The sequence below is a fragment of the Lissotriton vulgaris genome, chromosome 9 (genome assembly GCF_964263255.1).
Source record: "Lissotriton vulgaris chromosome 9, aLisVul1.2, whole genome shotgun sequence".
In the NCBI taxonomy this organism is placed as follows: Eukaryota; Metazoa; Chordata; class Amphibia; order Caudata; family Salamandridae; genus Lissotriton; species Lissotriton vulgaris.
The window spans coordinates 8,406,074-8,418,228 of NC_141697.1; the positions used below are offsets into that span (position 1 = coordinate 8,406,074).

Sequence of the window (12,155 nt, forward strand, 5' to 3'; positions counted from 1 at the left end):
AATCTTCAAGGGTTCATCATCGTCCACCTCTCCCTCATTCAGCATAAAATCTTTGCAGAAGCAGCACGCGGCCTTACCTGGCTCGTGAGCACCCCGGATGTAGCCAATCACATTCTTGATCTGCTTCCTCACGTTGTAGGTCTGCACGTAGAGTCGGATTTTGCTGCAATAGAATAAAGGGCAGAGGGGATGAGCTCATAAAGCACCCAGCACCTCGGGTGATGATGTCAGAGGCGCCTGATGTAAATACTGCCTCTTGAGAGAGGCAGCAGCAGGTGAGGTCCTAACAAGGTCTTCCGTCTGTGGCAAGTAAGCTCATGGCTGAATACCATCTCAGGGTCATACCCGGCCATCGTCAGCACTTAGAACTACTGCTTGGGGGCATCAGGCCCCCCTTCTTTCATCCCTACAATCCATCTCCAATAAGCCAGTGCTGCTCCCTATGAGTACACTCTGTGTACACACAGGTGTCTGCCTGAGCACCAGGCATCTCCACTTTCCCTCCTAACTCATTTGTTTACATCTTTGAAGGTTTTGTAGCTGCAACGTTGTCCTCTTGTCTAATCATCTCTTAGCAAGTACCACAACTGTATTGTTTTCTTGCATTCTTTCATACAGCGCCCTGATATCCTTCATGAATTATTCTGAGCTACGGAAAAATGTATTTAAATACATAACCCTAGCTCAACCTTATCATGGGGGAACTTACTCAACATCCTGAACCATAAATGAATGCCGCCTGGAATGTATTTCTTGGGTTTTGCACGGTCTTTAAACCGTAGTCGTGGGGGTTTGGTAGCCCAAGTGTTCTGTTGCAGTTTGTTATATTGCTATCAAATGGTTTTAGGGATAGTGCTGGCATCCTTTAAAGTCTGCTTAGTGGAAACACACACGGTCTCTGAGTTTTGAACAATTGTATTCTATCACGACTTCTCCTTGTCGCTGTTTACTTTGTTCGACTGATGTATGGTAAATTGTAAATCAAAGTTGCCAGGACTAAGCAGTTTATTTCTGTTGCTAAAGTCTTTTACTACAAATGCACTTTATTGCTAACGTCGTTCCTCATGCAATTCTACTATGGTTGGTTGTTTTTTTATATTTTTCACTATTTTAAAGTTTTTTTTGGTATATTGACAACTATAGCTGCTATCACAAGGCACTTTAGTTTCTGCTGCTAAAAGTTTACTAGCACAATTGCACTTTATTGCTAAAGTTCCTTAAATGTTATTTTATTGGGCGTTTTTTTATCTTCGCAGTTTCTATTGTTCTAAAGTCTTTTTTAGAGTAAAGCATCGTATATTGTAAATTATAGCTGGTGGCACAATGCACTTTATTTTCGCATGCTGATTATCTGCAGTCAAATAAACTATGTTAGGGCTTAGTTGTAGATTTTTGCTTGGATATAAATGTACACTGTAGCTGCATATTTTTGTCATCTAATTTAATTTTGTATATGTACTTTGCTCATTGTAATGATTTTAAGTAATTAACAAATAAATATTTAAGAAGACGAGGACTCGCAGTAATGAAGAGGGAGACCAGGACTCAGAGTAATGATAATTTCCAGCAAGTGACAGTGACAGGTTCTCCTAACACTGAGGCACCCTCTCTACTGCTCCGTCACTGCATCTCATTGCTCAACAGCAATCACCCCCACTCGAAATCTGAGGCACATAAATAAACTATATAAGGGCTCACATTTATTGCAGGACCCAGAACCCCCCTCTCCCCCCCCCCCCCACACACATACAGCTCTGCCAAGGCACCTCAGTCCTGTCCTACCCACTCACAGCTCTGACAAAGCATCTCAGACCTGTCCTATCCACACACAGCTCTGACAATGCAATTCAGTCCTGTCCTACCCACTCACAGCTCTGCCAATGCACCTCAGACCTGTCCTACCCACACACAGCTCCACCAATGAACCTCAGTCCTGTCCTACCCACACACAGCTCTACCAATGCACCTCAGTCCTGTCCTACCCACACACAGCTCTACCAATGCACCTCAGTCCTATCCTACGCACACCCAGCTCTGCCAATGCACACCAATCCTGTTCTATCCACACGCGGCCCTGCCAATGCACCCCAGTCCTGTCCTACCCACATACATCTCTATCAATGGACCTCAGCCATGTCCTACCCACACACAGGTCTGCCAATGCACTTCAGTCCTGTCCTACCCACACACTGCTCGGCAAATTAACTGCAATCCTGTGCTACTCACACACAGCTCTGCCAATGCACTTCTATCTATCACTGAAGTGCTACAGATGTTTGGAGACAGGGAGGACAGAGGGGTTTGGGGAGAAAGAAATCATTTCTTACCTCTTTTCATGGTGTGAAATGAAGCCTGGTCCAATTTTATAGGTGATGTTAAGTGCTCCTCGCCAGGAAGACAGGACCTCATTGCCTCCCATTTTACTAAATAATACAAAAAAAGTTTAAAAAGATTTTAAAAGTTCAGTTCTCCTCAGCACTGAAAAGCAGATAGGCTGTCCTTTCGAGGACTTGAGGGTCTGATGGCAGAGGCACCAGAGTAAACTTGTATTTATTTATGAAGTTGAATTTGTCAGTCTGAACATTAACATTTTGAACTAAAAAAAACACAGAAATTCACCAGTTACAGTTAGCAGAGCTAATTATAACTTGCGAGTCACTATGCACGGTTTATGACCTCACATATGTCTTCCCTCATGAAATCATTGACATAATTTATGATACCACTAATGACCTCTCAATTGACATCTTTGATGACAGGAAAACAGATCAAAAGTCAGATTCCAGTGGGCCGGAGGGTTTTCAAAACTCCTGCCTGCTGGGAGTAGACGTTGTGTTAGATCCTGCTTGGCGGATGTTCGAAAATGCTCCCGCCAAGCGAGAGGCAATGCAGGTTTCCCTGCCCGCACAGGTGTGGGCAGGGAAACTGCTATGTCCCACTGGTGGGCTCCTCGCGACATATCCTGTGAGACCCTGCTCGGGGATGATAATGCTTGGGGGTGGCCCATGTCTTCAATGTTGTCATGAGTAACCCTGGGCAAAGCACTACACATTGCTTGCGTAGTTTGCGAAGTTTGGGCAACTTCGCACTATGCGAACTGCACGTAGCACAGTGCAAACATGCGTAGCCTAGCATAGCGTAGTGCAGCGGTAATTTCTTGCTTGCTTGCGGTCCTCAACGTCAAGTTTGTCGACCGCAAGCAAGCAAAATGACATCCTCACGAGACTTTTTCCTTGTTCGCGATCAGCAACATCAAGTTGCCGATCGCGAGCATGGAAAGTAACCCTCCCAGCGAGATTCTCATTGCGACTGGTCGCGCATGCTTGCGACCGCTCGCGATGAGAAGCCGCAGCTCGAGTTGAAATCTACTTGAGCGGCAGAAAAGTACAGCTCACACTGTGCAACGTGCAGTTCTCATTGATTGCACAGTGTCCGCACTGTGCAATCATTGAAAACGACAACTTGCACAGTGCGAACATGCTACTACGCAGTTTGCGTAGTGCTACGTGTACCTCGTGTAGTGCAAAGTGCACTTTGGGTAGCTACACGTAGCGCTACTTCACGAACTATGCCCACCCTTAGTCATGTAAGATGTCATCAGTGATGTCATGAATGAAGTCATAGAATATATCATGAGTGATGTCATAATTGTGGTCATGAGCAGTGCCTGGCTGGGGCACAAGTTATAGTTAGCACTGCTAACTATAACTAACTGCTGGATTTCTGTGTTTTTTAAAGTTATAAATGTTATTTTTCACATCGACAATTTCACCTAACTATAACGATTCTTTAACCTTTGTTTTTTTCAGGGAATTTCTAAGGTTTAAAAAAAATAGATATTTTTATTACACCTGACTAAATTGTTCTTTTAACCTTTGGCTTTTCATGGAATTTCTATGGTGACTTATGATGACATCATTCAGAGATTCTGAGTGTTTTCTAAAAGTAAATGAGTGCTAAACATATGTACTACGGAAAATGGCTGTAGAAGTGCCTGTATAGGTGAGAGAGTGGGTGAGTGAGTAGTGTATAACAGAGTGAGTAGGTATGTGAGAGACTGTATACATGAGCGAGTGGGTGTGTGAGTTTTGTATGGGTGGGCGAGTTGGTGTGTCAGTGAGTGTATGAGTAAGTGATTGGCTGTGTGTGTATCTGTATGGGTGAGTGAGTGGGTGTTTTAGTGGCTGTAAATGTTGAATGAGAGGGTGCGTGAGTGACTGAAATGGAGACTGAGCAGGTACATAAGTGTCTATTTGAATCAGTTAGAGGATACATGAAGGACTGTATAGGTGCATGAATGGGTGTACAAGTGGCTTAATGGGGAGTGAATTGGTGAGTAAGTTGCTCTATGGGTGAGATAGTGGGTTTGTGAGAAACTATATGGGTGAATCAGTGAGTGTGATAGAGGTTGTATGGGAGAGTATATGCTTGTCTTAGTGACTGTATAGGTGAGTGAGTACAAGTGTTAGTTTAACTCGGAATAAGTTAGTGGATATCTGAGTAACTATATGAGTGTGTAGTTACCTGAGTGACTGTGTGGGTGAGTGAGTGGGTATGTGAGTATTTGTATGGGTGAATGGTTCAATATTTGTGTGTTCGTATTGGTGTGTGAATAGGGAATGTCAGTGATTGTGTGGGTGTGCAATGTATATGCTATGTGGGGGTGTAAGTGGGTGTGTGAGCGGTTCTATGGATGATGTCATCAGTGATGTCATTAGTGATGTCATTTGAGATGTCATTAGTGATGCCTTGAGTGATGTTATTTGAGATGACCTGAGTGATGTCATGAATGATGTCACTGAGCATGACATGAGTGATGTAATATGTAAGGTCCTAAGCAGTGCATTGTGGGGGCGTAAGTTATACTTAGCTCAGGTAATTATATCTGCTGAGTTTCAAGGGTTTTGTACAAGTGAACTGTCAGCCTAACTATAACTTCTATGTAACGTTAGCTTTTTAAAGTGAATTTCTATTTTTTATTGCTTTTTCCTAAATATAGTGTCCCTGCAACTTTTTACTATTTCAGTAAAATTCTAGTTTTTGTAAATATAAAGTAATATTTAATTACCATATGTTAATCCAGTGTCTGAATAGTTTTGTGAATGGCTGTGAAGGTGTAAATGGGTGTGTTAGTGTCGTTACGGTTATCTGACTGGGTGTGACGTGACAGTGCCTGTATAGGTTTGTGAATGTGTGTGACAGAGGGTCCATGGGTAAGTGAATGGGTGTGACAGTGTCTGTTTAGGTACATGAATGGGTGTGACAGAGTCTGTTTGGGTTTGTAAATGGGTATGACAGAGGGTCCATGGGTAAGTGAATGGGTGTGACAGTGTCTGTTTAGGCACATGAATGGGTGTGACAGAGTCTGTTTGGGTTTGTGAATGTGTGTGACAGAGGGTCCATGGGTAAGTGAATGGGTGTGACAGTGTGTTTAGGTACATGAATGTGTGTGACAGAGTCTTTATGGGTATGTGAATGGTTGTCACAGTGTTTCTATGGATTTCTGAATGGATGTGACAGTGACTCTATGGGTTTGTGTGTCAGAGTTTCTAAGGTTATATGAATGGGTGTGACAGACTCTCTATGGCTATGTGAAAGGCTGTGACAGTGTCTGCATGGTTAAAGCAGTGGCTGTGAAAGTGTATGTATGGGTTTGTAAATGGGTGAACAGATGCTCCATGGGTATGTGAATGGGTGTGACGGTGTCTCTTTAGGTACGTGAAAAGGTGTGACAGTGTCTGTATGTGTTTGTGAATGCATGTGACAGTGTTTATATGGGTATGTAAGTGGGTGTCATAGTGTCTGGATGGGCATGTGAATGGATGTGACAGTGACTCTAGGGGTTTGCGAATAGGTGTGACAATTAACCCTGGGCGGAGTTGGCGTAGTAGCGCTACGCATCGCTACGCAAACTGCACTTCGCACTACGTGCATAGCTACGCGAGCTCCGTAGTGCACTGTGCAAAATGCTGTTCCCACTGATTGCACAGTGCGGACAAGCATCCGGCACCGTACAATCAGTGCAAACCGCATCTTGCACAGTGCAAGCCGTCGTCTTCTGATGCTCGAGCAGATTTCTACTCGAGCTGCAGCTTTCTCAATGCGGACTGGTAGTTTCTCATCGCGAGTGGTCGCGAGCAAACGCGACCACTCGCAATGAGAAACCTGACCTACCCGCGTTCAGAATCTCGCTGGGAGGTTTATTTTCCACTCGTGATTATGGACAAGGAAAAAGTCTCGCTGGGATGTTATTTTTCTCACTCGCGTAGCCAACTTGACGCTGAGGACCGCAAGCAAGCAAAAAATTACTGCTACGCTACACGTGTTTGCACTGTGGTACGTGCACTTTGCGTAGTTCGAAGTAGCGCAAACTTCACAAACTACACGAGCGTAGCGTAGTACTTCGCCCTGGGTTAGTGACAATCTCTCTATGGCTATGTGAATGGGTGTGACAGTGTCTGCATGGTTATAACAGTGGCTGGGAAAATGTCTTTATGGGTATGCAAGTGGATGTGACAGTATCTGTATGGATATTTGAATGGGTGTGAGAGTAAGAGTGAATGTAAAAATGTGTATAAGTATTTTTTTTCCTAGCTGTGCTAAATCCATGGATCCCTTGCGGAGTTACAAGGGGGGGGCCGTGCTGAACCCCGCCAGGCATCTGCGGATTTTGGGAGTGGCCCAAACATTCTGTTTTTTTCACATTTCTGAACCCAGTGCGCATGCTCAGCCTTATTTTATAACATGTACAAGAGGTCAGGAAACCTCTGACCTGACCCCATTCAATTTATGACCAATTTTAAACCATGGGGACCATTTCTCAGACAAACAAAATGTAAGCCGCAAATTTTCTGTGAAAGTGCGGTCACCCAACCAGGAGTTCATCGGTGAAAGGTGAATCAACAGGCTGCCCACAGGTGGATATGAGGGTAATAGGCATTCCCATATATATACATTTGTTTTCCAGTTAATATATCCCAAACTACTGAATGGAGTTACCCAAAATCACAAAAAGCATGATGCATACCAGCATCTAACTTCATGCCAAGTTTGGTGTAATTCCGTTGTTTGGGCTGTATGCTTGTTCAAAGGTCCTACGGGAATTAACATGGGAAATGCACCAGTTTTGACCACCTGCACCCCACCCCTTTTTCGGCTCATGCTCCATGAAACACCCCAAAACCGTTCCAAAATCCATCTGAAGTACTGGGCAAATTTTATGGAGATTCATCAAGCGGCGTCAAAGATATAGGCACCTGAAAATTGCCTTTTTGATTTAAACTCCGTCCTAACAATTATTACCTACTCGTGACTGCCAGTATGATTTAGAGATATATATACATATTTTTTTTTCTTCTGCATAAGGAGTTTTGCCCTGACAGGGTTATAATCGGGGGAAGGTTCACCATTTTCGTTTTCAGCCAGTGCATTTCGGAGTTGGAGATATTTGTGAAACTGGGAGTGTAACTGCAGGTCTTGGAAAGAGCATAAGAGGTTTACCCACCTGGCAGCCACAAGAGTTGAGATTACAATCTTGTCCCATTTGGTAAACCCCTCAAACTGTGTTGTATGGCAGATGGATCATGTCAAAGTGTGTTTTTTTGGGTAAACCTGCCCAACCACCCCTTAAAGCATAGCATCGCCCACCAGACCAGGAACACCAGTCTAGTGACATTGGGGAGGTCCTGGGGGTTTGGGTAACCATAACACCACCAACTTGTCCGACCACAGGAGAGAGAGCTCTGCGCGGTATGTTGGTTCGTTCCAGCTTCCACAGGACCAATCGTTGAGGACCAGCACTTGGGTGGCTCAGAAGTATAGTTGTATATCAGCCATTCCTATCCTCCGTCCTATGTCAAGAGTCAGCGTTTGGTCATGGAGAGGTGGGGGCGGGGGCGGGGGGTTGTTGCCCAGAGAAAGGAGAGGACCTCCATGGCCACAGCTAAGAACCAGGAGTTTGGAACATCAGCAGGGAATTTGAATGGAATATAGGAAATGAGGGAGGGCCATCATTTTACAGAGGGAGACTCGTCTGAAGACACCAAGCGGTAGGGGTAGTATTCACAAGAGGTCCTTTTCATTTTTGTGAGGAGCGCGGTTAGATTGAAGTTCTGCGTTAGTTCTGGTTAGAAAGCAATGGTGATGTCTTGATATTTCATACAAAGGTGTCGCCGTGGACGGTCAGTAGGGGGGTTTTGCTTTTGTTCAGCTGGAGGCCCAAGGCCTTATCACAGAGGTTTAGAGGGTGTAGGCATCTGGGTCCCGAGAGTTGGAGATTGGAGAGGAACACAAGAACGTCATCTGCTTACAGTTCAATTTCGCCCAAGATCCGGCCTGAAACCTGGGTGTCACAACACACCAGCCAAGCCAGCGGCTCAGTGGCCCGCGCAAAGATGAGTGGAGAGCACAGGCAGCAGTGGCAGGTCCACCTCTGGATGGGGAAGGGCCCTGGCAGGACCCCGTTCACATGAACCTGAGCCATTAAGTGAGCGTAGAGAAGCTGCGCATATGAGTGGAAACCCTGACGGAACCCTATATGTTTGAGGACACCATCAGGATGGGTTAAAGACCTTTTCAAAATCTAGTAGTCAAAGGACGCATGGACTCAGAGTTCTCAGACTTGAGCCGACACTGTGTCTGCCCGTCTAATGCGGAGGCAGGCTCTACAGCCTGGCATGAAGCCGGATCGGTCCGGATGGGTTAGAGTATCAATGAGCTGGTTGAGTTTGAGGGCTAGGAGTTTCGTGAGATTTTATTTCTGTGTTTATCAGGGATTCAGGGTGAAATGCCTCACACTGGGGTTCTGGGCTACTCAATTTAGGAATGACCACAATGGTTGCTAAGACCAGCTCTGAGGGGAAGGCCCAGGACTGCAGGCTTCCTAGTATACAGCAAGAAGGTGTGGAGTAAGGGTGGCTCTTTCTTTGCATTCACATTCCGGGAGAAGCCATCGGGCCTGGCGTTTCCCCACGTTCAGCACCAGAATGGCCTCATCTCTTTCCTCACTGGTAAGAGCAGGCTCTACGGCTTTCCTCGGGGCAGCAAATAGTGAGGGGCAGAGGATCTCTGCCAGTAATGGAGTGTTCTGCTTCCGCAATGACTGAGAATGGTGGGCATACAACTCATCGTAGTAATCCGCAAACGTTGCCGCTATCTCCGATGATGCACTACTTTCTTGCCCAATGGATCCCAAACCGCCAGGAGCCCCCTAGAAGCCAGATCGCTGGTGTACAGCCAATAGAGCAGCTTCCCATTTTTGCTGTTCACTCGTAGACCCACATGGTTGTGACCTGCCAGCATTGGCAGGCTTCCTCCAGGGTCACCAATCTCAAGGGGGCTCAAGCAAGTACTAGCCGGCCCGAGAGTTGTCTGAGTCATCTCCAAGGGCAGACTTTCTAACCAAGTTATTTGAGCTTATTCGATTGTTATGTGTTGTTGTTTAGTTTTCTATTGTTGTCTACTTAAGGATTGTGTTAGTCCTCTTATGGTGCCTATTTCCAGCCCCCAGAGTGTGGTAGGGACTTACCTGAGCCCTGGTTAGTCTGGAGGTATGCCTCTGTTAGAATTGGGGGTCTCTAGTTGGCACAGGTAGGTACTTGTGACAAATAGGGACCCTCTCCTCTAGTCAGAGTAAGGGGGGTACACTCCTAGAATAACCCCTGCTCACCCCTTTTGTAGCTTGGCACGAGCAGGCAGGCTTATCTCAGAGGCAGTGTGTAAAGCATTTGTGAAAAAAACAGTAACCAGTGACAACACTACAAATGGACACCACACAAGGTTTTATATCAAAAATAAGTATTCTTTATATAGAGTTATCACAAGTCCAATAAACGACGAACATACTCCACAATACTATTAGAATTAAAGAGTTCTGGTTAAAAAGGCTTAAATGAAGGTTCTGTGTGAGTCGGTAGCCCTGTCCGGCTACAGTGTTGTTGAAATAACAGAGTCTTAAAAATCCAGCGGACCGCGTCAATACGGGCCCACTCCAAGGTCGACAGACTCATTCACAGTACCTTTTACTTGATGCGGCCGGCACAGACGTGCGAGCCGGTTCCGGTATTTGTCGTGGTGCAGAAAGGAAGCGTTGCAGGACACGTTGTCCCTCGATGCGGTGCAGGTAGCGGCCCGTTGACAGAATCGGTGGATCTAAGGCGTGCGCTGCAGGGCGAGATGGTGCCTCGTTGCAGTGCTTCCAGCTTACGGTGCAGAGACAGAGCCGGAGTTTGGGAGCTGGTGTCAATCAGTCTGGACAGTGGTGTGAGTCGGGCGGTGCGTCGCGAAGCGTGCGAGGCAGTGTCCAACTCAGGTGCGTTCACAGGACTCGAAGTCAGCAGCAGTGACTGCATTGGTCAGTCCAGTACGAGTCGGTGTAGCGAGGCGTTGCACGTTGCGGTGTCCACCAGTCACGGTGCAGGCAAAGGCTCGGTGACGGCATCAGGACGGAGTCGGTGAGCTCAGAGCTTGCGTTGTTCGAGGCGGATGTTGGTCGATGCGATGCCTACAGGACACCGGGCTGGTCGTGAGAGTCGGTCACAGCTCCCTGCCTCTGTAGCCACCGAAACAGCGTTTCCAGCAGCAATCCACAAAGGCTGGTGAAGTCTACTGGTTCTGAGACTTCGGTCAGAGGGCAAGCTCACTTCCAAGCCCTTGGAGATCTTTCACAAGTTGAAATTAAAGTAAATTTTTTTGGCAGTCAGGCAACCACTGCAGGCCAATCCCCCAAGCAGAACTTAAGCTTGGGAATAGTCTCTACTCAGTTTTTTCAGGTTCCTCTCCTCAGCAAAGGTTTCTTCATGTAGTCCAAAGTGTTCTAATTTCATGGGATCAGGGTCCCAATATTTATACCCCAAAATACTTTGTTCTCTGAGGGGAGAGGGGCCTGTGTCCAGTCCAAACCAGTTCTGAAGCACTCTGTTTACCAGCCTGCTCCTTTCCTTTCACAGTGCAGGGCTTGCACATCAGACGCCCCACAGGAGGTGGAGCCAGCATTGTGGAAGGCAAGTACAGTCCTGGAGCACTTTGTTAACATTCTTCCTTCTCTTCCTTCAGTGTGCACCAAGTGCCCGTGTTTACAAATCAACCATCCCATCACCCTGTCAGTCTGTATGAAGAAGGTGCCCAACACAACAGGGGCTCCCAGTTTCATGCCCTCTCTCCTGGACCACGACTGCCGCGTGACCTGAGCCTCTAGCCCTCTGGCCTCTCCAGAACTGAAACACACTTCTTGCAGGACCAAAAGTCTTAACCCTAGCTTCCATGCAGTGGTCTCCAGGCAGGATAAAATCAATTCCACCAAATTACTCCCACCACAGAGCTACATTGCCCCCCCCAAGCAAGCACCAAAATAAAAACCTCCTGTATCTTCGACAAGGTAATTTATGTCAAGAAGCCCCATTTTTTACCTAAAATATGAAGGGGCAGATTTACAAGCCCTTTGCATCACTTTTGCTTCACTTTTCCCATGTTAAAAGTGACGCAAAAGTGGCGCACGGGGCTTGTAAATCTGCCTCCAAGTATCTTGGGCAGTGTTGACACCCTTGTTGCCTGGCTCTGGCAAGAACTGAAATCCACATATGCTGCAAAGATAGAACTAGAAAATAAATGTTCTCTAGCTAAAGACTTTGATTCCGAAAGAAAATCCCCCCGGGACCCTCCACTGACACCCTTCCTACTACAGTTTAGAAAGGAGCTTCAAATCCTCTAAACTGCTGCCAGGAGAGAGCTCGGAGCTCCAAGCTCCATTCCGAGTCCCTCGCCCCACCCAAGCAATGGTTCTGCACCCACCGCTCGAGTGTGCGGCTCAGATGAAAGCGCGCAAGGGTGAGTGTGTTGGTGCATGGAAGCCTCAAGTTCACCACTGCAGGAAGAGAAGATAATAGTGCTGTTCTGCTCTCTTCCTTTTACGCAGCGCATTGGAGAAACTCTGGGTGCAGCACTGCATTGCAGCAAAAGTTAGTAAAGCTCTCCCTGTGATTTCTCTCTCATGATATTTGGGAAATGTATATAGAAATATTCGAAGCGGGGACCTAGGGGCATATTATCAACCCCCTTATCGCCGCTATCAGCACTTTTCTGCCGATAACGCAGTGATATTTGCATCACCCTATTATCAAGGCAGCGTTAAGGCAATTAAGGTGGCTTAAAGCCACCTT

General features: G+C 46.4%; 1 protein-coding gene across 1 annotated transcript in view; it reads right to left on the reverse strand.

Annotated features, from left to right (window-relative positions):
- The window catches only part of LOC147689525 (glutamate carboxypeptidase 2-like), a 442,929-nt gene that overhangs the window by 315,494 nt on the left and 115,280 nt on the right, over positions 1-12,155 (reverse strand). Inside the window, exons 7-8 of the mRNA XM_086936914.1 lie at positions 2,328-2,423; positions 78-163 (exon numbers count right to left, since the gene is read on the reverse strand). Coding sequence (XP_086793040.1) covers positions 78-163; positions 2,328-2,423 — 182 coding nt within the window. The remainder of the gene's footprint in view (positions 1-77; positions 164-2,327; positions 2,424-12,155) is intronic.